Genomic DNA, 27,887 nt, shown 5'->3' on the forward strand with positions numbered 1-27,887 from the left:
CAATTCATCTTCTAAGTCAAAATGGGAACAAAACAGGTATTTATACATAAGATCTGTAAAGACAGCATCTTTTATGACCAAATTCAATGTCATGGCTGATCAAGTCTCTGAACACCAAAAATCCACTAGATCATATTAGAAAGCCATAAATAATGAGTTTATTGCTTCCTCAAAAGAAACCGAGAAGGAAAAAAAAGGCACAAAAAAGTACCTTAACCCACTCAAAACAGGGGAGGAGAGCGTTATCCCTACATCGCGTCCACTCTTCGTAATACATTTACTAAAACTGCTTGCGTAAATGAGTTAAGTTTCTGTGTTTTTACTTTATGGTAGCTTATACCCAACTAGCTGGGAAAGTCTGTAGCATAATTGCCATAATATTTCATTTTTATAGTGAGCTTTCTGTTTCCGTCTAATTGCAGACGTCCATACATGCACATGCCCACTCTCCACCTTCGTCACTCATCTGTCTCTTTCCTGATTGCTTCCTGTGCTGCTGCTGCTGCTGCTGCTACTACTACTGCAGCCCTTTTGGGATTCTGACTTGGGAGAAGAGCTATTATGATAAGTGCTCTGAATGGGTAGTTTCTGAAAGGCCTGTAATTCTTACAAGTGGACCAAACAGAGACTAGAATTTAATAAAACTGGCTTTTCCAGTTAAGTTACTATTACATGATAGAGTGATCTGATTATGTGTGTGTGTGTGTGTGTGTGTGTGTGTGTGTGTGTGTATGTATGTATGTATGTGACTAGAAGGGTAGTGTTACAAAAGAGTTGCCCTCATTGTTATAAACAGGCAAAGCAGAAGTCGTCTTAAAAATCTAAGTTTCTGAAAGCAGTCTGACAGGCCATCAAACATACATTTTTGAAAGTGACAGCAAATAGCACATATATGTAATTGATGAGACATGGGGGAAAGGAAGGGAAAGGATTTGCAATACAACAAGAAAAACCCACAGCTCTCAGAGGTCAGGCTGCTAAGATTATATGCTTCTGTTAGGCATACATTAGGAAGTTCACCTGCAAGGCTTTCCAGGAATTGTCCTTTTTCTCATTTTTAATTAAGGAGGAGGTGGTTCTCGTCTAAGGACTATACCTGGAGATAGCCTGCTAAAACTCAAATTTTGATCTTCCAGCTCTGGTTAGCTAACATTGATTTTCTGCCCCAGTGGAAGTGATTTTACTCTGATGCATGCCATTTAAATTCATTTTACACAGCTGCTTAATGTGGCTTGGCAAGGAATACCCAAACCAGCTTTGTGCGTCTAAATGGGACTCCTGAGTTGGTAAAGGACAGATCCTATGGATTAGTAGCTGATGATAAATGCTTCTTTCTCCACACTGATTTCTTCCTACTGACTCAGGCGTTGACCTTGAAGGGCACTACTATAAGAGACAAAATTTTCTTACTATAATTGGGTGTGCTATAATAAATTTTATATCTATTTTTTTTGGCTTCATTTAGAGATGTTTTTAGAATTCAGAAGATAGTTTTGCAACTAAAGTTATTTGTCTCCAAATGTAACCTAAATGTAAAATTCAGAAAATAGATGACAAGAAGTATTTCTGACAAGTGGCAATTGCAAAATTGAGCATAAACAGGACGTGTTAAAGAATTTCCTACCCTTCCCCCTCCCCCAATCACTGAGGGCCTCCCTCCCAATTACCTTTAAAATAGCCACTGGACATTACTTCCTGTATGAGGAAAAAGTGTTCCTAGACTATCTTCAAAACCACAAACTGAAATTCCTAATTGGTCAATGATTTAGTAACAATATATTGTAGACTAGAAATGAAGACAGTTTTAGATATTAGAGGTACCTGTTCATAGAAAAAGAGATGGGAAGAAGGAGAAACTGAAATTGCAGCTATCGTCCTCAGTGAAATTATGTGATAAAGAATACTTATGTTGTAACTGATAATGATATGGCAGCAGAGAACTTCGAATGTAAAGGATTTAGTTGGAAAGGAAAATGTTAATTGTGTTTTATGAGTTGTTTTTGTCCCCACCCCACCCCCTCATTACTTCTTCAGGTTTAAAACTCCTTGGGAAAGGGAAATTAACAAAAATCTTTGGAACAGACATTTGCTCAACAATGATATAATGAAATCCCTGAAGTCCCATTAATAACCCTTTGTCATTTCTACAGCAATAAGTCTCTTGTCAAACAGGACACTTGCACTCTAAATTAAGCGATGAGAGAAGGGATTCACGGCAGTGGTAGTAATGATAATAACACACTAATGATAACAATGTCGCACAGCACAGTTCCTAGACAAAACACGGACAACAATGGGGGTAAAAATGATGCCTGGATTGGGTGACTTCAGTTCTTTTCTGTGATAAAATTCTTCATTTCCCTTTCAGGCATGAGGGAGAAGCAGCATGCCAAAAGCCGTGCAGGGGCAGTATCTACACGGGGATAGGTGGCATGCAGATTTTCACCGCACTGTTACAGAACTGTTAGTAGGAATGAAAAACTGAAACAAAAACCAAAAATAAAACAAAACAAAATAAAACAAAACCAAAAAAACCCCAACCCCCTCTATGATGCATCTCCTCTTAAATCTTTTAACTTTTTTGGGGATTGATATTTCTTCAGCAGCCATATGGCATGTCATAAACAATTTTAAAAAGGAAAAAAAAATAACAAACAAAAAAAATATACTGCAAAGGTCCCACAGCAAGTCCAGTTTATGTTACTACCTACCCGTACTGGTCAGGCTGGTGCATCATGGGAGCCTGAGCGTTGCCATAGTTGGGGTGCTGGGAAGAAAACATGGGACGTCCGCCAGCCCCAGACTGGCTGGGATAAGCAGGCGACCTAATGTATGGTGGCCTAAAGCAGAACAGAAGAACAGCCTCTTTGGATTTATTCTGAAGTACATGTAAGAATCACCCTGTCCATTATATGTCTTCCATCTTTCAAGTGTGGAAAGTTTGCAGCATGAGTTCAAATGGCATAATGTTTTGCACTACACAACTGGACAGAATGCAGGACTGAAGAAAATGGTTATTCTGGTTTTTTTACTAAACCTTCTAAGGGCCTGTTAACTATATAATGCTCTTCCAGTTCTTGAATTAATAAAACGGGAAGCAGGCTTTGAAAAAGATATAAATTGAAAGCAAATATTGATGTGTGTGTCTACACACACACACACACACACACACACACACACACACACATATATAAGTGGACTTAGGAAGAAGCATACTATATACATATATATGTGTGTGCACATGTATAAATAAACATAAACTGATTCAAGAGGAAAACTGTTGGAGATGGGAATGAATTAATGTTTTAAATTTTTCAGTCTAAGATAGACATCCCATCCTTCTAATGGTTTCCCACTTACTGAAGTATCAGGCAGATCACTGTTCAATGTTTCATGTTTAATGAATTCAATTACTTTCTTTTTAATAATTTTAAAAATGTCTTGGTTCTCCACATCCACTATCACTCAAAAAAGGGAATTTTTTTCTTCTTGATTTGCAGTAATGGGTAACTCAGTACTTTAGTTCTCAACATTAACTGGAACAATCCAATCGGCCTTTTCATAGAAAATCTAATTGAAAGATTCTCTAAAGTCTTAGAGGTGTGGGAGTTCCAAGAAACACTTCTTGGATCCAGTAGAGTTTAAATAACAATAATGTAGATAAAAACAGATGAGCTATTATAATAATTCTTGAAGGGAAATTTATTATCATTTGAGGCAGACAGCAGTGACAGCAGGGGTCCCTACATTCCCAAAGTAGCAACAAAGTAATACATTTAAAAAACAAATTAGACCCTATTTTTCTCCAACACAAATTGTAATCATCTCTGTCTTATTTCTTTCCCCCAAGAACGCAGCTCAGGTGCACATGTCTCAACCATCCCTTGTTTTGATGAGTAGTCTTCATTTAAAACTTAAATTTACCTTTTATTAAAATCGAATAGATACAGGATGTCCCAAAAGTCTCAGTGCAGTTTAAAGTTTTGGGATAGGCTGTATTTTTAAGGTCTATTACATTCATGAGAGCAAAATAAATTCTAGAATTCTTACTTTACTTATGAAACAAGTTTGGTTTTGTAAAAGGAATCAAAGCTAAAAGACCCTACCATTAACTACATTTGTGCTCGGGTGGATTGAGAGATATGGTTGGTTAAACAAAATAAAACATAAAAATACAAAATATATAAACTTCACACATTTACACAAAGACAAACGTATACACACATACCACACACACAGAATTCTCCATTTCATAAAGGTTTTGTGGCGTGTGTGCGCGTGTGTGTATATGTTTATAGAAAAGGGGTAGAAATGAGGGTTCATTTAGGTTATATTTTCTTAGTCTTCAATATTTGCTGTTTTAAACTCCTAATTCAAAACGGAATTCTATTTAGCTACAAAGTCCATCCACTCTATCCGCAGCTGCATCTGGTTTTGCTGGAATCTCACAAAAATTGTATGAACTCTCCACTCTGATGCTTGCCAACCACTATCCTCTTTTTTTTTTTAAATGTGGAACATAGTCTGTCATTTACTTCATTAACCTTTATGTTACAAACCATGTTTGAAGTCAGAAGATGCAAAGAAATTACATTCAATTATAACTATGCTATAATCTTGGAAAATTATGCAACTGTATCTTCAATCTCTTTAAAAAATATGTATTTCTGCTTTAAAGCATACCTGCTTTGAGCTGAGTTTGCAGCAGCTTGCATCACTGCAGCTGCGGCCTCCTGTGCCTTACGGTTCACAGTTGGCATTGGGGGGCCCATTCCGGGTCCTCCTTGCTGAGCCATGCCAGGAGAATTGGGTGTCATACTGCTCATGTTTCCTGGAAATGGTCTGCTCTGCATCCCCGTTGATGGCATCCGTCCCAGGGGCATGGTCCCACATGGCTGGCTTGGCCCTTGTCCATGCATCTGGCTATTGGCATTGATACCCATGCCAGGACCTGGGCCACTGTAGCTTGCACTGGGCACCCCACTATATGTTGGAGGTCTGGAGTAGTTACCTAAACAAAAGGCAAACAGAAATTTAATCTTACAATTTTTGAAAATATTCATTGAGAAAGCTGAAATCTAACAATTTAGAGAATATAGGACATTTAGTTATTACCCTTATTAAGTGTTTCTTCATTTGGCTTCATCTAAGATACTAGTCATAAATGTTATCTACATAAATCCTAGTGGCCTTAACCATAAAATCAGATGAAAAAGCACCAAATGTAGTTATTGTAACCTTCAAGAAAAATTCTAGTTGAACATTTAAGGCATAAAAGAGTTTTGTGTGTTTTAAAACATCAGATTCCTTATGTCTTCTCTCTTCCTTCTGTTCCTTAATTTCTAACTTCCTGTCTTTGCTTAAACAGTAGAGCCACAACTAGGAAGGGTTCTCAAGGGCTCATCCCTGAGGTGCTAACATGGAGAGAGGGAAGGAAGATGTGTGTTTCCTCTTTTGCAGCAGGACTCTACTCCTTCAATGGCCCCAGTTCCTAATGTCTTTTGCTCCTCTCTCAGTGGGCTCATTTGCCCCTTTTCACCTCTCTTCCCCTGGGTCAAAGACACTGTTAAGTCTGTAGCATGAGCCACTCAATCTTTGGTAATTCTGATTGGACTATCTCAGGTGCTACCATGCCTCTTGTTCTCTCCCCACCCCCAACCAGACGACATGGGACTACTATGGGTCTGTCCTCTGTGTTACCACATCCCCTCCCCCCCCCCGATTTTCTCTGTTTCCTTAAATACTGTCCTGCGTGGCCCTCCTTCCATCTTTCCACCTAAAAAAATTCCTAATGACAGCTCTATTTATTTATACATATTCTGATTTAAATTAATTTTGGAGAAAATAACTTCAGGAATATAATTTTATCATGTTCAGAGATACTATTTTATATCATGGTTAATACTTTTCCTTTTTCTATGTGAATGCCAACTAACACATGTTATCTCAGAAATTACCCAATTATGACAACAAAATTTTAAGCATACACATGCCTGTATACATTAGGGACCTGTGTGAATGCAAAGTTCTATAGAAATGTCTGATCATTATCAGTTATTTACAGTAACTAATCTCTATTCACCAATCTCACCTGTCACCTACTAGAACTAGAGAATAAGAAAAAATGGCCCAGTCGTATGACCAACTCCACAAACTAAATAAAGCACAAATACTCGATGTGCAGGAGGGCTTCTCTCAATCAGGGTCTCTGTTCTACACATGAATCTAAGAAGCCAAGATTTCTAGATTTCAACTCCATACAAATCAATTAGAAATAAAAATTAGAAGAGGAGAAGGGAAGAGTCCCTAATGACCCCCACTTTCATCAATGAGAGATGGCATCTGACAGATTTTGAGGGAAGAGAAAACTATATAAAAAGTACAGCAATCTAGTTCCATTTAGTTCACTGGCAAATAGCCTTATGCCCCCTAAGAGTCCCTGAGAAAATGGCTTAGTAACAGTGTAGTACAATAACTGACATATTAAAAAACAATCCCGTGTCATTAAGAAAAGGTTAAAACGTTATGTTCAGCACACTTTTGCTTTAAGGCTGCACGGATGACTGCGGCATGTTCAGAAAGACTATCATACAAATGGCAATTAAAGAACATCTATCTATCTTGGTACTTTAAACAATAAATCTTCAGGCGTCTAGAAAACATGGACATCCAGAACCATTCCATTCCCAGAAAGAGCTGGATAGTTGAGTTTTTTATTTTACTGTGAAAGACAAATGTATTTCTCTGGAGGCTCCACTGGGAAAATAACACCATAAAATGATGGGGTTTCTAGTCCCTAAAAATCTGATTGAGCTTTCAGCAATATGTGCCCAAGACTCAGCATCCCATCCTTTATTTCTGAAGGCTACCCCACAGTACAAACTCTGCCAGATTCTACTAAGCTGAAACGGTTGCCATACAGGGCCGGTATGGCCTATATGTCTGTCACGTGAGGATTAGACTAACTTAATTCGGAGAAACTTAGCACCAGGATGTATCCAACACCTCTGAAACAGCAGATCCTTGAAGAAGTTCCTACAGGAGAATGAATCCTCTTAAATCCATAATATTGCTAAAATATTTTATATTTGCAAGGAAAAAAATAGTAACATTACAAATGAATACAATTTCGCTACATTTGTGGGGTCAACCGATTTCTCTGTATCTACCAAGAAACCTATGGTGGTGGGAAAAATGTATCTCAAAGTCCAAGTCCTGCACTTAAGAGCCAACTTTTGGAACATAATATTTTTCATACTGGCAGTTTTATGAACTGGTATTAAAATTATGTATAAAACTGTTCACCAACTTCATCTCTTACTAGCCAGTCACATTACATGGAATAACTGTCAAACGGCAGAGGAAGAAAGCTCTATTTCTGCCCTAAGTTTCTAGAGCAAGCAATGCACCACCTGGCTGGTGGAAATTTGAAGGGAAAATTTAAAAACCTATTTACTGGAATGGGCAATGAGGAATGGATTCAGTAACAGGGCTTGGCTATATACAGAGGCTGTGTGAAAGGCGATGGACCTTGGGGGGCAGTATGTGCTGCTTCAGAAGACGTGTGTTTGATGAGAAAAACAGAACAAAAATGGCCACAATAAAAGTCTCTGCTAAAGCTGTTCTCTAATGTAGAAGGAGATAATTCCAAATACTTCCTTGTTTAATATTGACAATAATTGGTCTAAACTTATTTGGTAAGTCAATCAATAAATCATTTTGAATAAAACCAGAAACTGTATATATCAAAAGGTTAAGTAAAAGAAGAAGGAAACTTTATTGATGTTCTGGCCTTTAAGATTAGATTGTAAGCTACCTGAGGGCAGGGACTTTTACCTCTTTTTTGTATCCCCAGTGCTTAGCAGTGTCTGGCCCATAGTAGGTTCTAAATAAATGTGTATTGATTACTGACTGACTGATTAAGATGTTATTATTCATAAAGCAACTGCTTTGAATGACCCTTTAAAACATAATGGTACAAAGGGGCAGCTAGGTGGTGCAGCAGATAGCGCATGGGCCCTGGAGTCAGGAGGACCTGAGTTCAAATGGCGCCTCAAACACCTAACACACACTAGCTGTATGACTCTGGGCAAGTCACTGAATCCCAAATGCTGCACCACCCCCCTCCCCCAAAAAGGTACTGAATATAAACTATACAAATTAAACACTTACTATGCATAAGACTCTGAAGCAGTCACTTAGAAAAGAAGGACAATAATAAATGATGATAAGAGTAACAATACTAATCACTAGCAATAATACTTTAGGTTTACAAAGCCCTTCATCAATATTTTAGCATTTGATCTTCACAGCAATGTGTGGAAGTAAGTGCTCTATCCACTGTACTACCTGGCTGTTTCTACTTTTGCTCTTGAGTAGCTTACATTTTCCCATAAGTAAGAAAGAACACGTAACTAATGAAATAAATACAAGGCAGTGCACTAACACACTAACGGAGAGGATCAGGAAAGGCTCTGAGATGGTTAGATGGTACCTTATCTGAGCACTGAAGGAAGCCAGGGATCCTAAGAGGGTGAGGGAAGGGGGAATGCCAGAATGGGCACAGAATGGACCTGGAGTCAGAAAGGTCTGAGTTCGAGTCTGGCCTCAGACTGTAGGTGTGTGATCGTGAGCAGGTCACTTAACCTCTGATGGTCTCAACTTCCTCAGCAGTAAAATGGAGGCATTATAATAGCATCTACCAACTAGGGTTGTTGTGATGATAAAATGAGACCGTATATGCGATACTTTGTGCAAGCCTTCAAGTGCTATGTGGACACTAGTAACTGTTAAATGCTATAATTAGGAGGGGTCTATGATAGATAAGGCGGGGACATGGAAAGGGGAATGCTGACTTTGGGAACAACGAGTGGGACAGTTTGCTTGGAATACAGAGCATGCACAGGAGTCATCTGGTTTCCTCTACGACCAATGCTACATATTCTGAGATGCCTGACCTGAGCTGAGCTATGAAAAAAAAAACCAAACTAATGGGTTCTTAACCATGAATCTAACAGCAATTCCACATTCACCAACTAAGTCAGCGAGCCAGATTGACCTGGGAACGTCTAGGGATTCATGGACGTTGGGTTTCTAATTCTGAATATACGTTCCACATATAAATAAAAACCTATTATGAATCCAACTGCTTTTTTTGGTGCCCTACGAACCCCTCTTCCCTCATCCCACTGGCTACTGTTGCTCATAGATACCAAACCCAGTACATATTCTTCCTTGTTAGAAGAGATTCCTGATGGTGTCAAAGGTGTCAAAAAAAGGAGTTAAAGACAATATGTGTGTGTGTGTGTGTGTGTGTGTGTGTGTGTATATATGCGTATATCTATATATCTATATATATCTTCTCCCTTCTATTATCAGAACAATAAAGAGTATTTAAAAAGCAAGAGCTTAGAAAGAAAACAGTCCTGTGGGAAGGAATAGTTACCACCTACAACCAGTGATGTGGCAAGATCATATTTCTATATATTCAGATCTATTCCTGCCTTCTGGGAACTGCAGGAAAGATGGAGAAAAAGTATGTATAGTAAGACACATATAAGTCAGTCAGAAACCTTATTCAGTTTGGCTTAATCACTGAGAGATTGTTAGGTCTTCTTGCCCTTCCTAAGGGTCCTTTTTACTCACAAGGAACACTGGCTGGATTAAAAGCATTACTTCTTCTCTGCTCAGGCCCCAATAAACATTAATCATAGTACTTTGAAAAAAAAAAATTTAACAGGACAGTGATTCCCATCCTAGACTATAATACTAGCCAAGGCTAGTCATCTACTCAAAAGGAACAACTGAACAAAGATAAAGCCCTAACACTGTTCACATGTGTGTGTACAGGTATGAATACTGAAAAACTATGCAAAAGGAAGATACATACATATATTCACATCCATCCATCTATCTGACATCTGCTTGTTCTAAAAATTGAGAAAACACTTGGAGAGAGAGCCCTGACCACATGTAGCCTTAAATCGAACCCAGCTTTCTCTCTTCTCTTGGAAGAAGGCTTTTTGACCTTATTAGTGTCATGGGTATCTTTGGCGGTCTGGTGAAGCTTATGGACCCTCTCTGAAAACAATGATTTCACATGCATAAAATAAAATACTTAGGAGTTAAAAAAGAAACCAATTGTATCATAACAGCTATCAGTCACACACACACACACATACACACACACACACACACGTACATTCACAGATCTCAGATTAAAAAGCTCGGTCCTGGTCTAGTTGAATCCCACGCATTTTAGATTTCATGGTCAACTCTTCTAATGATACCTTAGTCCTTCAGAATCTCTTATCCTTTACTGTCAACTTTGTCAGTTCCCAACTCTGGGGAAACCTTGTTGACCCCTTTCTCTGCTCCAGCATTGCTGTGCAATGTTAGATACAAATCACCAAACTGCTTGTTTGGCCCTATAATAGATGCATGCTCTCCAACCTGTTATACCTCACTGTATTTACACATCTTAAAAATGCAGATCACTGCTTGCTGACTTCCTATCACGTTTTTCTCAGTGGCCATTCTAGACGACATGCACTCTCCAAAAGCCCCCAATTCCAACCCACCTTGAAGATGATCTTTCTCACTTTCTCATTATTGAGAACGCTGAGGCCATCTGACATAAAAGTACTCCCAATTTCCCTCCTCTTCTACCTCAAGAGTTTCCCCCCCTCCCCCGATCTCCATCTGTTCTCTATTCCTCTCATCTCAGAAGAAGATGCATCGTTCTCATTTTCTAAAGCTAGTTTTTGCACCTATGCTATTGAACCCACTCACTATAATACAAAATAACACATGGTAATTTAACCAGAGATGGACAGAATAAATTGTGTTGTGAGGTCTGAAAGGTGGAAAGCCTCTTACGAACCGAGGGCATCAGAGAAGTACTTGAGCCAATCTTTAAAAGAGATACTGAAATCCAACAAAGAGGGAGAGATATTCAAGACACAGGATGGACACAATCATGGCAAAAAGCAAGCATGTTTTTAGGGGAATGAAATTAATTTGGTATACTACTACAATGGTCTTTGTGGCTACATGTGTACTACTATTTTGTTTAAATAGTACATGACTGGGGACAGAAGTGATTTTTAACTAGTTCTAATAAAAAGCTGCTAAGGAAAAGTGAATCCTTGTAGGTAATATAATACATTACATATGTATACTTTTCAAAAATGTTTCAAATTACATTCACATATGCAGTGTCAACTGGTACTGATGACAACCTGAAGAAGATGGCTGGGCAAGAATTATTAGTACTGCTTTACAGAGAAAGAAACTGCATTCCAAGGTTAAGCCCAAAGTAATATGGCTAGTTATTGGTGGAGGAGGAATGAAAGCCTCACTTGCCCAAACCACATTATAACGACTTGGGAAATATTAAATTAATTAGAACATAGATAATATGACTATGTGGTTTTCTAAGTTAGCATGTAGCCCATAGGCATTCGTATGTATAGTTTAGTGGCTATATTTCTATATGAATTTAACATCACTGTCACAGATCTTGAAGGCAGGAAGATGCCTCAGGAATTATTACATTTATGTCACTCTTATGATTTCCTAGATGCATACAGCTCTGTAGAACACTATTACCTTTAAAGGTACAAGAAATATATTTAATATACGTATATATTTAATTCATTCAAACAGTCAAAGAAGACAATAACTATAACATTTTATCACTGTTTTGGCTTTTTTATATCAATGATGAAATAATTACTTCCATAACACTGAAGTATTTAATAATGGAACATCTCAGAAAATATTTTAGGCCACTAAGCAGGAATTCAATTTTATATCCTTTAAAATCTTGATTATTTGCCTTAATTTTAAAAGCTAGTGATTTTTGAAGATTTTCTAAACTAACCTAGACCATTTATAACTCATTAATACAATTTCACCCTTACCTGATCTTTTCAGGTTGTCTTGTAGAGCTTTGGATGGTATTGATTTAGCATTTATGGAGCTCATCTTCTGATGGAATGTATATTTGTCACATTTTTACCTGCTGAAACCCTTCCTTTCTTCGTTCAGGTGCCACTCCTCTCCCTGAGCCTAACAGCTAGAGATGACCCTAACTCCAGAAATCTCTCATAACTCTGACCTCTTTTGTTTTAATTTCATTCTAGTTTTACTTAATGTAAGACAGATGCTATAAACCAGGCCTGCACAACCTACGGCCCGCCAAAGGACTTCGGGCGGCCTGCAAAAAATGTAGAGGAAAACATCCTCTACATTTTTTCTCAGTCTGCTCGAAATCCTTTGGTGTGCCAGGGCCTGCAAGTTGTGCAGGCCTGCTATAAACAAAGAGAAAACTGGGAACTAAAGAAAAGGCCTAAGAGACCTATGAGGTTCACTTCAGATGTAAGGGAGAAAGTGAACTCTAAAGATAAAAGATTGTAATTAAAAAACTATCTCCAATAGCAGGAGATATTGATATCTGATAAATGAATAATGACAGCTAGATCTTACATATAGTGCTTTAAAGATTACAAAGCATTATATATACATACATACATACATACATATAAAATATCTCATTTGATCTTCACAACAACTCTGTGAGGTAGGCGTTATTATCCTTTTTAAAGTTATATTTTAAATATATTTTATATAGTAATATTACACACACACACACACACACACACATTTCTAGTCTCTTCTTGGGATGTAGGAGTATCATCCATTTTGGCATTCTGAGGGACCCTTGGAGAAAGTCCCTTTGGAAATGATCTCAAGTGCCCCTGCTACAATAAAAGTTGTTAATATTAAAAACTGACTTTTCAGGAAAGCACATTACTTTGCATCTTTTTAGCTCATCGTATGTGTAGCCTTGACAAAATTCAGACTGTTTGAGATGCTAGGGGAAAAACATCATTTCAGGCCCTTCTCATCTGTCACCTTACTTTGTGGTAGCCTCCTAAGTGATCTCCTTGCATCCAGTCTCCCCTTCCAATCCATCCTCGATTCTCAGCAATCTAAACCGACACACTTAAAAATCACTGGTCTGACCATGCTACTCCCTTAATTAAGAAACTCCAGTGGCTTCCAGTGGCTTCTGGAATAACACATTTATTTTGGTATTTAGTTCTTCACCAATCTGGCTCAGGCCTATATTACCAGGATGGTTACCCAGAACTCTTCTTCATGCAATTGAGTCTGGCCAAGATGGATTATTTGCTATCTCTCACATATAATGTTCATCTCTCACGTCTGTGCCTTTCTAGAGTCTGTTCCCCATGAATGGGAAGTCCTTCACACTCACCTCTGCTTTGTAGAACCCCCCATCCTTCAATGTTCAGCTTCAGGGCAACCTCCTACAGGAAACCAATCTCAGTTTCCTCCATTGCTAGAGTCCACCATCACCTCCAGAAATGACTTGGTATGAATTTGGCATTTTATGTTTTACATTTTTGTAAGATGTCCTGATGGCATTAGTTGTTCAGTCATTTTTTAGTTATATTTGACTTTCTGGGACCACATTGTGGGTTTTCTTAGCAAAGATACTGGAGTGGTTTGCCATTTCCTTCTCCAGCTCATTTGACAGATGAGGAAACTGAGGCAAACAAGGTGAAGTGACTTGCTTAGGGTCACACAGCTAATTAAGTGACGGGGACCAGATTTGAACTCAGGAAGATGAGTGTTCCTGACTCCAGGCCTGGCACTTTTTCCACTTTGCCACCTAGCTGCCCTTCCTGATGGCAGGGTATTGTAAAAAGCAGTTTATGGAAGTCCAGTTTTTATTATACAAATTATATGAGTTTTGGCCTTTTTTTTTTTAAACCACCACACTCGATTTAATAGAAAGAGCGTTCTAATCCTTGTTCGGGGAGTATATAGAGAGTGGAATATGATGGCTTCTACTCACTACTGCCAGGCTTATTTAAATAATGAGTTATCCTAGCTTTCCTCTGTGAACAGGAAAAAGGCATCTTTCCTTCTTTTTCCCTCCTCCATGACCTCATCCTCCCACCCCCCCATCTATAATCAAGAGTAGAAATGCAGACCTCTTTCCTCACTTTGCTTTTATTACAAATAAACTAATTCATTGTTTGAATGCACACATAATTAATTCATACATTCATGCTGTTACTTTGTAGCCAGTTTCCACCCTTCTACCCCAAATCCTCATAACTGTCACATTTGGTTAGAAACCTTCTTCAGTGAAAACACATGTGCCCTTTGCTTTGGAAGGAAATGAAATAACACTTTAATCTTGTTTTAGAAACCCAACATTTACGCGTTGGTTGCAGAGAAAATCCCCACAATGTGGGATAACAGAGAAGGAGGTCTCCTGAATTACTCTGTGTTCCTGAACCTCATCTTTATTTGGCAATCAATGACTCTATGAACACAAAGGAGAAAAAAAAAAGATTCATAGGTTACCCTGTATCTTTTTCTATTACAATCTTTTCCAGTTCAAATGATGTAGCTACATAGGGAAGAACTCGGCGTCAATAGCTCTGTTTAATTCAGCAGCTGCTCTTCGCTGGATACCAGAAAGCAAACTGTAATGGGGTGGAGTATGTGTTTGACTATAATAACTATACACACCCACATATACATGCACACACACAGATTATACTGTGCACCCAATCTCTATTTTCTTTCTTCAATCAATCGGGTTTCATGATTTGGCATTCAGTAGTACATGTCAAGGAAATAAGTTATAATTACAGAGGCCTCTATTCAGCAGCAGAAACAGAAAAGCTCTCTTTTCTTTTCATTGAAACTGGTAAGACTCCTCTCTACTCTCACATACCTGGGTAAAACTGGTTGCTCAATGCTTAAAATGAGCTTTAGATTTTTTTTGGTTGGGGGGGGAGGAAGGAAGGAGGTGAGAGAATGATCTAGATTTCTTTCTTATTTTATAAAGCAAACAATTCAATACTATATACCAGTTATGATATGTTTTACACACACACACACACACACACAGACACACACAGAGCAAAAATGTAAGGTTCCATAAAAGCCAAACAAAATATGAGACAAAAAGCCAGGAATGAGAAGTACAATCTTATTTCCATGTTTCTCTAATAGATCAGTAATTTGTTGGCAATAGCTTTGACAGAAAACAGATGGATCCAGCATTAAACACAATGAATGCAGCAGATGCTGGGCCAGCCTACATCAGCTGGACATGTCAGGGAGCCAAGTCCAAGAGCCCACACTTTTCAAGTGGGTACAGCCTGGCACAGACGCTTTTGGAACACAAATGTATGAACTCTTTGCCCACTTTATCTCTATGACCAATTGATTTTAAATTTCCAACCCACCTGGAATTAAATTTAGGCACTAAATGAAAGATAGTGAAACTGAGATTTCTAGCAAAATCACTATCATAATTTTCAGAAAAATTAGGTCATATATATTATTTTAATAATATACTAAACCTTTGAAGGGCTACTATTAGCAGAGATTTTAAATTAGCTGTGGATTCTCCTTATTCCACTCTTAATAAAATGGCTTGGTTTTGGAATAATACAACCTATGGCATATAAAGCCATGATGCAGTGAGGTCCTGCTCCTGGCTGGCCTTAGGCCATCTCCCACGAGGCTTCAGGATGCACAAGAACAACAACTGGGCTGAGGGGACTAGATTAAGTCATCCTCAATAACGAGGTTTCCAGACTAGTCTGAGAGCTTCAATACAACCAGGATTTGGTTGGGGCTGATGGGAGAGGTTAGAACCAATCCTATCACTCTTCAGCCTCCTGGCTGGACTTCTGATGGCTCATGGCTTACAACACAATTTAGGAGGCAGCTTCAGCCTCTTTGCGAGGAATCAGCCTTGGGACACACCATAATTGCTGAGGTCATCCCAAAGGTCTTTCAGATGCCTCCTTGAACACAGCAACCTAGGACTCAGCAGCATGGAAAAGTCTGGCAGTTGTGAGCTGTCCTGAAACCTGAAGGGTTGAACCTGAGTCTTCTAATCACCATCCTTCATTAGGAGACCTCACTATTACTCTACTGAACTCATTCTCTAATGGTTAGCATACTCCTATCATATACTTTTCTCCTCCCTGTGATACCGAAGTCCCAACTGCCAAACATTTCTGCCATATTTCCAATTTTAACTTCTCAGCTTCTCTTACTGCCACATTTCAGCCTTATTCCCTCCCTGCCATGTGCCAATCCACATATGACCAATCGATAATTAACAAACTTATTTTACTCTATTCTGCCTCCTTTTTCTCCTTCCATCTTCTTTTACTTATGTTTCTGCACCCATCTCTTCCCCCCATCAACTCCCATGTTGTGGCATAAAAACCTGAATATTCCTTTCTTTTTCATCATCACCATCATCATCATCTCCTTCTCCGGAATCCAGATTAATTATCCAATCTAGATGTTGATACCCATTATCTATTCAACCTCAGCACATATCCCTCCTACCTCAATGCATTCAGTGAATGGATCACAGTCTTTTTCTCCACTCCAATTTCTGCCCTCGTACTATGAGACTTCAACATACATATCTACAGATTTTTTTTAAACCCTCAAATTTCCAAATTTTCCATTTATTCATTATTTCTATTCAACTTCTATAACCTATGCCCCACGTAGGAAGAATGTGTTTCAGTGAAAAGTGCACTGGCTTTGGAGTCAGAGGATGTGTGTTCATATCCCACATATGACACTGCCTATGTAACCTTGGGCAAATCATCCGTAAAATGAAGGGGGAACTACATGGAACTCTAAGGTCCCTTCTTGCATTAGATTTATAATGAATCTCAGTTATACAGAAGGATGGTCATACTCTTGGTCTCGCCAATACCCACAAGGGTCCACTATAAATGTATGTTTTCTAATTTCAACTGGGCCCTCACTGCAGTAAGACAACCCTATCAGTCTTCAATACATTCATTCTCTTACTCTTTTCTCAAGTCACCTCACATGCCACCCCTCCCCTGGGAGGACTTTCCCATATAGTTAATGGTATTTTTCCTTCCTCCTCTCTCAAATCTCTCTGAAATCCTCTCCCCACTTCTCTTGTTTCTTCCTTCAGTCTCTGAGGATAAGGTGGCCTTTTTGTTTTCAAAGCCAGCCTTTCTAACATGGACTCTTGGATCACATCCAGTGCCATCTTCTCCAGCAGGCTGCCGGCACCATCATCTCTTGAATCTTCACTTTCTCACTGGTTCCTCCTCTGTTGCCTACAACCATGTCTAATTCTCCCTCCATTTTTTTCACTACATCTCAGTGGGACCACTTACTTTTGCCCATATTTCTCTTACCCTTCCTAGCTCAACTCTTTGAAAAAGACACCTACAATCAGTGCCTCCATGCATCTCATTCTTTTTTTTAAATTCTCTGAAATCTGGCCTCTGACCTCATCACTAAACTTGAAACTGCTCTGTTCAAAGTAACTAATGTGTTAACTGCTCTTTTGGAATTCTCATCTCTCTTAACCTCTTTGCAGCATTTGTCCTGGCTAAATACCTTAGTTTTTGTTTTTATGACTGTTCTTTACTGGTTCTCCTATTTGTCTGATCATTCCTTCCTAATTTCCTTAGCTGGATGTTCAACCATGTCATGATTAAGAAAAAAAAAATGTCTCATGAGGTTCTGTCCTGGGCCCTCATCCCTTTACTCTTCAGACTCTCACTTGGTCATTTCAATAGCTCCCATGGGTTCAATGATCATCTCTATGTAGATGATTCAGAAATCTACTGGTCTACACCTAGTCTCTGTCCCACATTACCAGCTGTATATTGGAGAGTCAGAAATATGTGTCACACAGGTATCTCACATTCAATATAGCAGGAACAAAACTTACACTCAAAAATCCATCCCTCTTCTGAACTTCTATGTTACTGTCATGGGAAGCACGCTCCTTTGGGTCACCCTCACCTTCAACCTCAGTGTCCCCTGAACTCCTTAATCTCACTCACTCTGCATATCAAAGCAGCTGCTAAATTTCTTCCTCCACTGCCTTTCTTACATATTCTCCCTTTTCACTACTCACAGCTACTACCCTAGTTCAAGCTCTCATTACTTTTTACCTTCTAGAAGGCTCCTGGCCTCAGATTCCAGCAACACTACTAGTCCAACTCATTCTCCACAGCCTGGGGACTGCCTTCCCCCCCTTCCCCCTTCTCCCACACTTCATAAGCTCCCTGTTATGGCTGAGATTAAACAGCAACACTTATTTGCCATTTAAAGCTCACTTACCACAAGAAGCTTTTCCATATTCCTAGTTTTTAATACGCTACTCTCCTCCACAAACTCTACAATCCAGTCAAACTGTCTTTCTCTCTGGTCCTGACAAACACCATTCCATTTCCCATCACCATACATTATAGTGACTATGGTTCTCCCCTGCCCCCTGTTTCTGGGATGCTATCCCTTTTCAACTCCACCTCTCATAGAAAGGCTTCTTTTTAAGGCACAGTTACTTTCTATGGCCTTCCTGGTCCCCTCATCTATTGATTCCCTCCTAAGGTCACTTTCCATCCACTGGGTATTTATCACCCATCCCTCAATTTAATATATATCTGTATCTTTCTATCATCTATTTCTCTCTCCATCTGTCTTTCCACTTATCTATCTAGATAGAGATATATGTTGCCTCCCCCATAAAAATGTAAGCTCCTTGAAAGCAGGGGCTGTTTTTGCTTTTGATTTAAATCCCCCATATCTGCCACAGCATTTATTAAATGTTTGTTAGTTTTTGCACAGATTTATTTATTCAATCAAGATTTGAATGCTCCTGGGTTGAAGGCATGGTTATAGACTCTCAAAGAGTATATAAAGATGTCTAAGATGAGGACAAGAAATTTCCCTTTTTGAACAGGATTTTTATGTTTGTATTAACTAACACAGAATGTTAAAAAAAACACACCTACAAAAGGCAACACAAAGGAAAATAAATGATGAAAAAAGTGAATGGTGCTGTTAAAGCAACACCAGGAGCACTGATACTGAGAAGGCATGAAAGATGGTGATGAATGCTAAGAACAAAAAGGACCAAAAAAAAAAAATCTATGTAGAGGCCAAGAACTCTTGGGTGGTGGGGGCAGAATTACACATCTCTTATTTTGCTTTTGATTATGTTGAAAAGAGAGACTCAACTTTGACCGAGAAGTATGGAAGCAACTTGGTTAACAAAAGAAGATGCTGATAAGAAGAGATACTAAGATGGCCCACAGGTACTCTCAATGAATTTGAGTCGCCAGGCTTGAATGAACCAGTGGACTATAGAGTCACCACTGATAATCTCTGAAAGTCATGCAGAGTAAATGAATGAGTCTTGCCTCACTAGAGTCAGACAAACAGTACTCATTCCCAAAAAGGAAAGAAAATAGGTTGGTTCGGAACTAAAGGCTAATGATCTTGATTTCAATTCCTGGAAAAAATTTCAGTACTGTAATTCTTTATTAATATTATTAGGGGAAGTGAAGGGGAATAGCACCTAGATGTGATGGGCACTATTCTAAGTGCTTTACAAATATGATCTTATTTGATCCTCACAAAAGCCCTGGGAAGCAGGTACCAGTATCATCTCCATTTTACAGTTGAGGAAAATGAGGCAAAATGGTTAAGTGACTTGTCCAGGGTCACAAAGTTGGTTTACGTGTCTGAGGCCATATCTGAACTCTGGTCTTCCTGATTCCAGGCCTGGGGCTACACACAGTCCCACCAAGTGAACCAGTGATCAATATGAGCCAATTTGGCCTTATCAAGAATATGTCATGCCAGTATATAAGCTCATTTCCTTTTATCAGGTTTAAAAAAATGGTAGCACAGGGAATGGCTTGAGCCAGGGCATACCAAAGGCATCTGATTTCATGGCATATCTTCTACCTCAAGAAGCAGGGTAGTCCTGGACTTCTGAGTAAAGAGAACATTGAGTTCAGTTCGTGCATCTGACACTTACTAGCCACATGGACACAGGCAAATCACTTCCTTGAACCTTATGTAATATGTAACAAGGGGACAATAATAGCCACAGCACTTACCTAGAAAGATAAATAATCGCATGGAAAAGTCATTTATCATCAAGACAACCCTATGTATAAGTGGAAATACAAGATATAGATGACTGTACAAGCCGGTGGATTTGAAATCAGATGAACAGGACCCCAAGAGTGGTGATTAATGAAGCAATGCCAAGCAGGAGGATGGTATGGCTCTGTCCTTAGTTCTGTTCTAATCAACATTTTGGTCAACTGCTTAGATAAAGACATAAATGGAATGCTTATAAAATCTTCAAATGCCAAGAAACTTGCAGCAACTACTAACATGTTGGCTCACAGGCTCATAGTATTAAACAGAATTATGTTAGAAAAAACTCCCAATGGGCTAGATAGGCAGAATCTAATAAGATGAAATTAAATAGGGATCAACACAAAATCCTAGGCCCAAATGTAACAATATCAATTTTGTGATCAAAGAGGTGGGGAATATGGCCAAATAACACTTCACATGAAAAAAGACCCGGAGGCATTAGTAGTATAGCAATAATTACAATAGTAGGCATGGCTAGCACTGATGTAGTACTTCGAGGTTTGCAAGTGCTTCACGCTGTTATTTCACCCAATTCTCACAACAACCCTGTGAATCAGGTGTTATTATCATTGAATCAGGTGTTATTATCATCCCCATTTTTTTCAGATGAGAAAGGTGAACCCAAGAGAGGTTAAGTGACCTGTCCGTGGTCACAGAGCTTGAATGTATCTGAGGCAGGATATGAACTCGGGTCTTTCTGACTCTATGCCTGGTCATCCATTGTGTGACCTAGCTTAATGTGAGTCAACAGCGTGACAAAGAAGCCAAAAAGGCTAACACAATCTTAGGATCCTTCCTAGAAAAAGAATATTAAGAAAAGGGGAGTTATTGTTCCAATACACTCCCTTTCCTGCCAGACCACGTCTGGTGGGTTATGTTTAGTTTGGGGCGATTCATTTTTCAGGAAAAGCTGGAAGACATCCAAACTAGCCGGTGACAGCACTTGAAACCGGGCCATTTTAGGTTATGGCGAAGGAATCTGGAATTCTATACAGATGAAGCTGCTACCATTCTCTCTTCCTTTTCAGTACTGTCTTTTCCCATAGACTATAAGCTTCCTGAGGGCAGGCACTGTCTCTTTTTTCTTATTTGTATCCTCAGCACTTAGCACAATGCCTGGCATATAGGAGGTACTTTTTTTTTTTTAAAAGATCACTTGTTTTGGATGCTGCAGATGAAGTTTCTCTTTAGGTAGGAGTTGGATGAGATAACTTCGGAGGTCACTTCTAACTCTGAGATTCTATTATTATATACTATGAAGAATAGGACAATCAAATAATTAACTATTTGGTAAGACGAATATTTTAGTGGATTAAAGCTAGACCTTAAGAACCCATTTAAGTGGACAGCCAAAAGGTGGAAAGACCACTACCACGGAGGCTCCCTTCTTCCTCTGACCCGCTACAAAACTCATGCAAAGTTGCTTGGCTGCTCACGTGGTGTGGATAAGACAGGGAATCCCCAAACTCTAATCCTTCCAGGGAGATGAAGGACCCAATCAATGGTCCTTACTATCTGCCCTGCCTCGACACTCCCTAGATTTCTGGCACTGTCCTACTAATGTAACCTGAACACCTGTGGACCTTACCACCCACCCCCACAACTAGACTCTTAGAATATCCAGATCTTTCCATTTGCCCAGAAACTGAACTTTCTTTTCTAGTTGTCCCTTTGACAATTACAGCGTGAGCCCCTTGACAGCAGGCACTCTCATTTCTGTATTTGTATCCCCAGAGCTTAGTACACAATAAGTGCATAATAGGGGTTTTCATTTATTAATATGCCACACAAGTGGCTAATAACATAATGGTTAATAAATGTATCTAATAATATTTATGACTTTTAAAAATGACTACATACCCATCTTAGCATTCCAAAATCATGAATTTATAGTTACATCATCTTCAGGAAGTTATTCAGAATGAGTTACTGGTATCATGCAATAGACCTATTAGTCTTTTGGAGTGAAATCAATTGGAATACTTTAGACTGCCAAAACAGATTCTACTATTAAAAATAAAAGCTGACTAAAGAAAAGGTACTAAGTCCTACTGCTTGGGAGAAGCAAACTGGGATGTTTCTGCACATGTTCTGATCTATGGCAACATTAATTAAATTACTGTTCTTAAGCACTGATTGTTACCTTATAAATTTATTAAGCTGCAGGGTAAAAAGTGCCCAATATGCTGTTTAATATTTTTGTAAATGATTTGGATGAAGGCGGAGAGATAGCATCCTTTTAACATTTGTGAGTAACACAAAGCTGGAAGGGATGGATCACAGAATGGCTGAAAGAACTGGGACACAAAAAGACATAAACAGGTCTCGTACTTAAGTTAAAAACAAAACAAAACCCCGATTACACAAGTACAAGATGGAGGAAATATGACAAGACAGCAGCTCATGTGAAAAGGGGTTGAAGGCTTTTGTAGACTTTAGGCTCAATATGTCAATAGCATGACCTAATCATTGAAAAGCCTAAATTATCTGAGGCTGCAATAATAGAATTAAGGTGTCTAGGTGAGGAGAAGATAGTCTAATTACAAACAAGATCACTGAAGCACTTGATTCAGTTTTGGGTACCAAATCTTAAAGAGAGACACAGTTTACTGGAGTGGACCTACAGATGAGTAACCAAGATGCTGAAGAAACTTGAAACCATGTCCTATAAAAATCAGTTGAATGAAACATTTAGCCTGGAGAAAAGAGCTAAAGAGAAGGAAGGGTGCTTGAAGTGGGGGAAAGATAAATGGAACAGATAGGAGACAGTCAGTTTCTTGTAATTACTGGTGCTGAAACAAACACTGGGTGATCACTTTTTGGAGACGTTGTATAAGCAATAGTGTTTCCATAAGAATGCATGCCAATAAATTGATAAAGCCCTAGCCAGTCACAGCACAAGGTAATTCCATATCTTCACACAAAGGGTCTCTTTTTGACTGACACAGAGAGTGCTAATGCTTTCCTAGGAAAAGATTGTGACAGAGTACCTGATGGACAGAATATAAATAATCTGGTCCAATGCAAGTAGGAGTCGATCAAACAGATAAAAATAGGGCACATACCTTTAAAAAAATATGTGAAAAGAAATGATCTTTAGAGTAATATGATCTTCTATACTGTTATAAACTCTACAGACTGCTTCATAATACATAAAAATGTGAGAATTTATAGTCCAAACAGAGGAGAGGGAATCAATGACCTGTAAAAAATGTTAAGTAAGGAATAGCCAAGTTTATTAATTTCAGTCATTCAGCCAACATAAAACCTACCACACTCAAGGCATATTATGGGAAACACAAAGATGAAACAGACCCATTCCCCTACTCTGAAGAAGTTTACAATCTAGTAGGTGAGATAAAACATGTATGGTAAGAGTCATAACACAAAGTAGGCGACATTGTTTTGCAAGAAAGGTATAAAGGATATATTGTGGGTTTTCAGAGGAGAGAGAATTCTTTTGGTTAGATGGGGTGCAAAGCTCTGGAGCAAAAATGTCAGTGAGTCTGTTGATAATCAATTGAGAGTTCTAACTCTCAGCTTATCTATTATCCTTTCTTCATGATAGCAGAGAAATACACTAAAATCTATTGGCATTGAGTAATCCTTTCAAAATAATACTTTCATCCATTTGTCCCACCAGGAAGTTTTGTTTTCCCAGGCAGCTTTTCATGACTCATGAAATGGAATTCAATACATAATTTCTTTAACAAAGATAAGGAAGAACTCTGAAACTCAAGAAATGAAAATTATCAGTTTTCTAATATGTTATTTAAAATTTTAATGTGACTGTAGTATCTTTCTACAGGATTGTTCCTTGTTCTTATGGTCAGATAGGAACAAATAAAAAATAGGAAATGTACAAGTATTCAGACCACTATGCCTAACTTTACGGATGGACTCCAGTCAGTAAGACAAAATGGTTAGATTTGTAGAACTCAAAATTAGTGTTGAACAGGATTCAGGGAGATAAATGACCTTACGAATCATCTCATGTTCTCTCTATTCATTTTGCAGATGAGGCAAGTGAAACTAATTAATTAAAATTTTTTTTAAAGGCAATTGGGGTTAAGTGACTTGCCCGAGGTCACACAGCTAGTAAGTGTCAAGTGTTTGGTCTGAGGCCAGTTTTGAACTCAGGTCCTCCTGACTTCAGGGCTGGTGCTCTATCCACTGCACCACCTAGCTGCCCCTGAGGCAAGTGAAACTCCAAAAAATCAAATGAATTACCTGAGGTCACACAGGTAGGAAAGCGAACAATCAAACCCAGGTTCCTTGCCTTTAAATCTTTCCTTTATATCACAGTCATCGAAATGACTCAATAAATCTCTACTTTAAAATATCCATGAAACAGTGTTGTACATCATAAGTCTTCAACATAAACAGACAACCCTGTTATGAAGACTGTAGACTGCCTAAGCATTCCCTATCCTATCCTGATCATCTTCATTTAATATGTATCTAGTATTTCAGAAGACTTTGGTTAACTATGGAAAATGCATCCGGTTATCCCTCTGCAAATTACTTTTCAATGTCTGATGTAAACAAACACATCACAGGTAATGATCTCAAGAGTATATAAAATAACTTTAAAAACACAAATTCTCCCAAACCTCACTGACTTGATTTTAAAATGCACGTGTGTAAGCTCTGTGAATATGGTACAGTGGAATCAGAGAACCTCACTTCAAGCCTTCTCTTGGTCACTTAGTAACTATATGAGAGAGGCTAAGCTATTGATTCGTCCTGGTTCTAGTTAACCTCTTTTTCTTTCAGACAAAGATCTCCCTATGTCACCCAGGCCGGAAGTGCAGTAGAAATTCACAGGTCTGATACCAATACTGAATGAAATGAAAGCTGTGTCTGGCTACATTTTCTCAGTCCTAGGCTAATTTAACGATCCTTGTATAGCCCGGCAGCCCTCTGATAATAGGATGTTGGTCCCATGTTTGTCCCAGACTTAGTGTGGACACCCAATGACCTTTATCACTGCTGCATTTGAGAACTACTAAATTCAAGCAATAGACAAGACTTAGCATCACCTAGTAACAGGGATAATTGATACACGCCATCATACCTTCTCATTCTTAGAATGAGAACACTGCACTGGGCAGTCTCTAATGTCCTGTCAACCTCTAAACCTATGACCCATCTGCCTCTGAGATATCTCTAAGGCACAGGAGAATTTGTATTTTTGGCCTTTATTTTCCTACATATCCTTCAGTTTCTCCCCTGAAAGGCATGAAAGAATCACTGCTATGAATTTCTCATTTTTCTATGAAGGTAGAAACTCATGATAACATCTAACAGAAGATTAAAAAGGAACATGGGGTGTGGCTTTTCTCGGATAACAGGGGGAAAAAGAATGTATAAGTACCAGTAGGAGGAAAAAGTAACCTAGACCTGAACTATAAAATTAAGGTTTAAATTATAAACAATTTGGGAGCTGGACCTGTGTCTTTTATATACCAAGAACAATTTCATATTTATACACTTACTAGCTATGTAACCTTGAGCAAATCACTTAACATCCCTGGGCCACAGTTTTCCCATCTGTAAAATGAGAGGATTGAACGAGATGGTATCTGAGGTCCCTTCCTGTTCTGAATCTATGATATGTAGTATAAATGCGAAACAGAAGTTTTGCGAGATCAATCCAAAATAATTTCTGTTCTCTCTTAACACTGAATTTTGTAGCAAAGAACAATCTTACATTCCTCCAAATTTAACATAAAAATAAGTGTTTTAACAAAATATGATATTTCTAAAGGACATTTAAAAATAAGACTATTGAGTTTTATATTAATCGTTTGGGGGGATGATATGTATGTATGTATGTATGTATGCATGCATGTCTTTATATACATACACACATACACATACACACATACACACTAATTAAAATTTTTTTTTTACCTTGTGGTCCATATTGGCTCATCTGAGGACCATAAGCCCCACTAGAGTTACTCTGTTGAAAGCTACTGATTCCAGGATGTATCTGTCCTCCAGGGGAAGGATGAGGTGACATAGATGGTCCAGTTTGTTGAGGCCCATACTGAGACATCTGAGGGTTCCTTTGTGTGCCTGTCATAAAACCTATAAGGAAAATGAGTATAAGAAAGGATAAATCGACGTATCATAAAACTTTCATAAATAAAATATAAATCTTGAGTTACAGATGAGCTTTTCCTTTTAAATGAGACTTCTTTATGATTCTTGACCCCTGAGAACGTGCCAAGGACAAACTTCAACCAACTTTCTTGCTCGGAAATCTCCTGGACTAGAAGATAAACAAGACTTAACAGAGGGACATCTAAGATAGCTCGAGGCTGACTCAAATCCTGAATCTGGAGATGAACCTAATGGCTACCCCAGAAGAGGGAAAACTCTTTTACAGCTCAGTGCTCTGTAGATGGGGACAAAAGAATAGCAGGAGATCTAACTCAATCAACATTTCACTATAGCCGAAGCTCCAACAAAAAACTGCCAGGATTAAATTGTTTCCTGGAAGAAGAATTTTGTAAGCCCGCTGAATAGCCATTCTTCTTCAATGTTCCACAGACACAACATATTTAATTCTACTGTGACCATTTTAATTATGTTATGATTTCCACTCAGATCTCCTACCTGAAGCCATCCTTATCTTCCAAGGCATAGCTCAAAACGCTCCTTTTTTGCAGGAAGCATTACCCAATCACTCTCGTCCACAATGATATTCCCTCAACCCCCATCGCATTTGCTGTCCATATCATTCAATTTGGCACTAAAACAGCTTATTAATGAAATAATCAAGTATGACTGGTTCAAAAGCTTTACTCAAGTTCAGATATATTACATATATTTCTTTTCCCTCATTAATGAGACTTATAATAGAAAATGAAATTAAATTGGCCTGACATTATTTGCTTTTCCATAAAATCTTATGTTCTTCCCAGTGTCAGCAAACTCATGATTTGTTCTAACATTTTCCCAGATATTTTGGTTAAAGATGACTGGCACAAAACTCCTAGTGCTATCTTTTATTACTTCATTAGCAATGGCTCTTATGTTTGCCCTTTCCAGTTCTTAGTTACACTGTTGTATTACAAAGGGCAGCGGGGAATGGGATGAGTGCTCCCATAAAACGGAAGCAGATCGCAGGATTTATTAGAAACCAGAATCCAACAATATTTTGGTTACAAGAGACACACTTGAAACAAAAAGACACACACAGAGTTAAAATAAAGATCTGGAGTAGAATCTAATATGCTTCAGCTGAACAACAACAACAAAAAATGGCATGAGTGGCAATTAACAACTCAGACAAAGCAAAAACAAAAATAAACCTAATTAAAAGAGATAATCAGGGAAACTACATTATGCCAAAAGATACCACAGACAATGAATATTAAAAACTTTTTTTGTACAACAAGTTTCTCTGATAAAAGCCTAATTTATCAAATACATACTGAGTATAGAAATGAACCTAAATTTATAAAAATAAGAACTCTTCTCCAGTTGACAAATGGTCAAAGGATACAAACAGGCAGTTTTCAGAAGAAGAAATCAAAGCTATCTAAAGTTACATGGAAAAAATGCTCTAAATCACTACCGATTAGATAAAGAAAAAACAACTCTGAGGTACCACCTCACCCCTATCAGATATGACAAATGCTGGAGAGGATGGGAAAGAATAGGCACACTAATGAACTGCTGGTGGAATAGTGAACTGGTCCAACTATTCTGGAAAACGATCAGGAACCATACCCAAAACTGTGCATACCCTTTGACCTAGCAATATTACCACCAGTTTATATCCCAAAAAGATCAAAGTAAAAGGAAAAGGACCAAATTTACAAAAATATTTATAGCAG

At 38.4% G+C, this 27,887-nt stretch overlaps 1 protein-coding gene across 9 annotated transcripts in view; it reads right to left on the minus strand.

Moving 5' to 3' along the window:
* ARID1B (AT-rich interaction domain 1B) overlaps window positions 1-27,887 on the minus strand; it is a 551,542-nt gene that overhangs the window by 60,032 nt on the left and 463,623 nt on the right. For 5 of the 9 annotated variants that reach the window (XM_078155065.1, XM_078155067.1, XM_078155064.1 and 2 more), the window contains 2 exons: window positions 25,951-26,130; window positions 4,684-5,011 (listed from right to left, as the gene is read on the minus strand). In XM_078155065.1, coding sequence (XP_078011191.1) covers window positions 4,684-5,011; window positions 25,951-26,130 — 508 coding nt within the window. Of the gene's footprint in view, window positions 1-2,711; window positions 2,841-4,683; window positions 5,012-25,950; window positions 26,131-27,887 lie in introns of all 9 variants that reach the window. The other 4 variants (XM_078155060.1, XM_078155061.1, XM_078155059.1 and 1 more) reach the window with 1 other exon arrangement.

Source organism: Phascolarctos cinereus, unplaced genomic scaffold (assembly GCF_003287225.1).
Source record: "Phascolarctos cinereus isolate Bilbo 61053 unplaced genomic scaffold, phaCin_HiC Scaffold_5;HRSCAF=322, whole genome shotgun sequence".
In the NCBI taxonomy this organism is placed as follows: Eukaryota; Metazoa; Chordata; class Mammalia; order Diprotodontia; family Phascolarctidae; genus Phascolarctos; species Phascolarctos cinereus.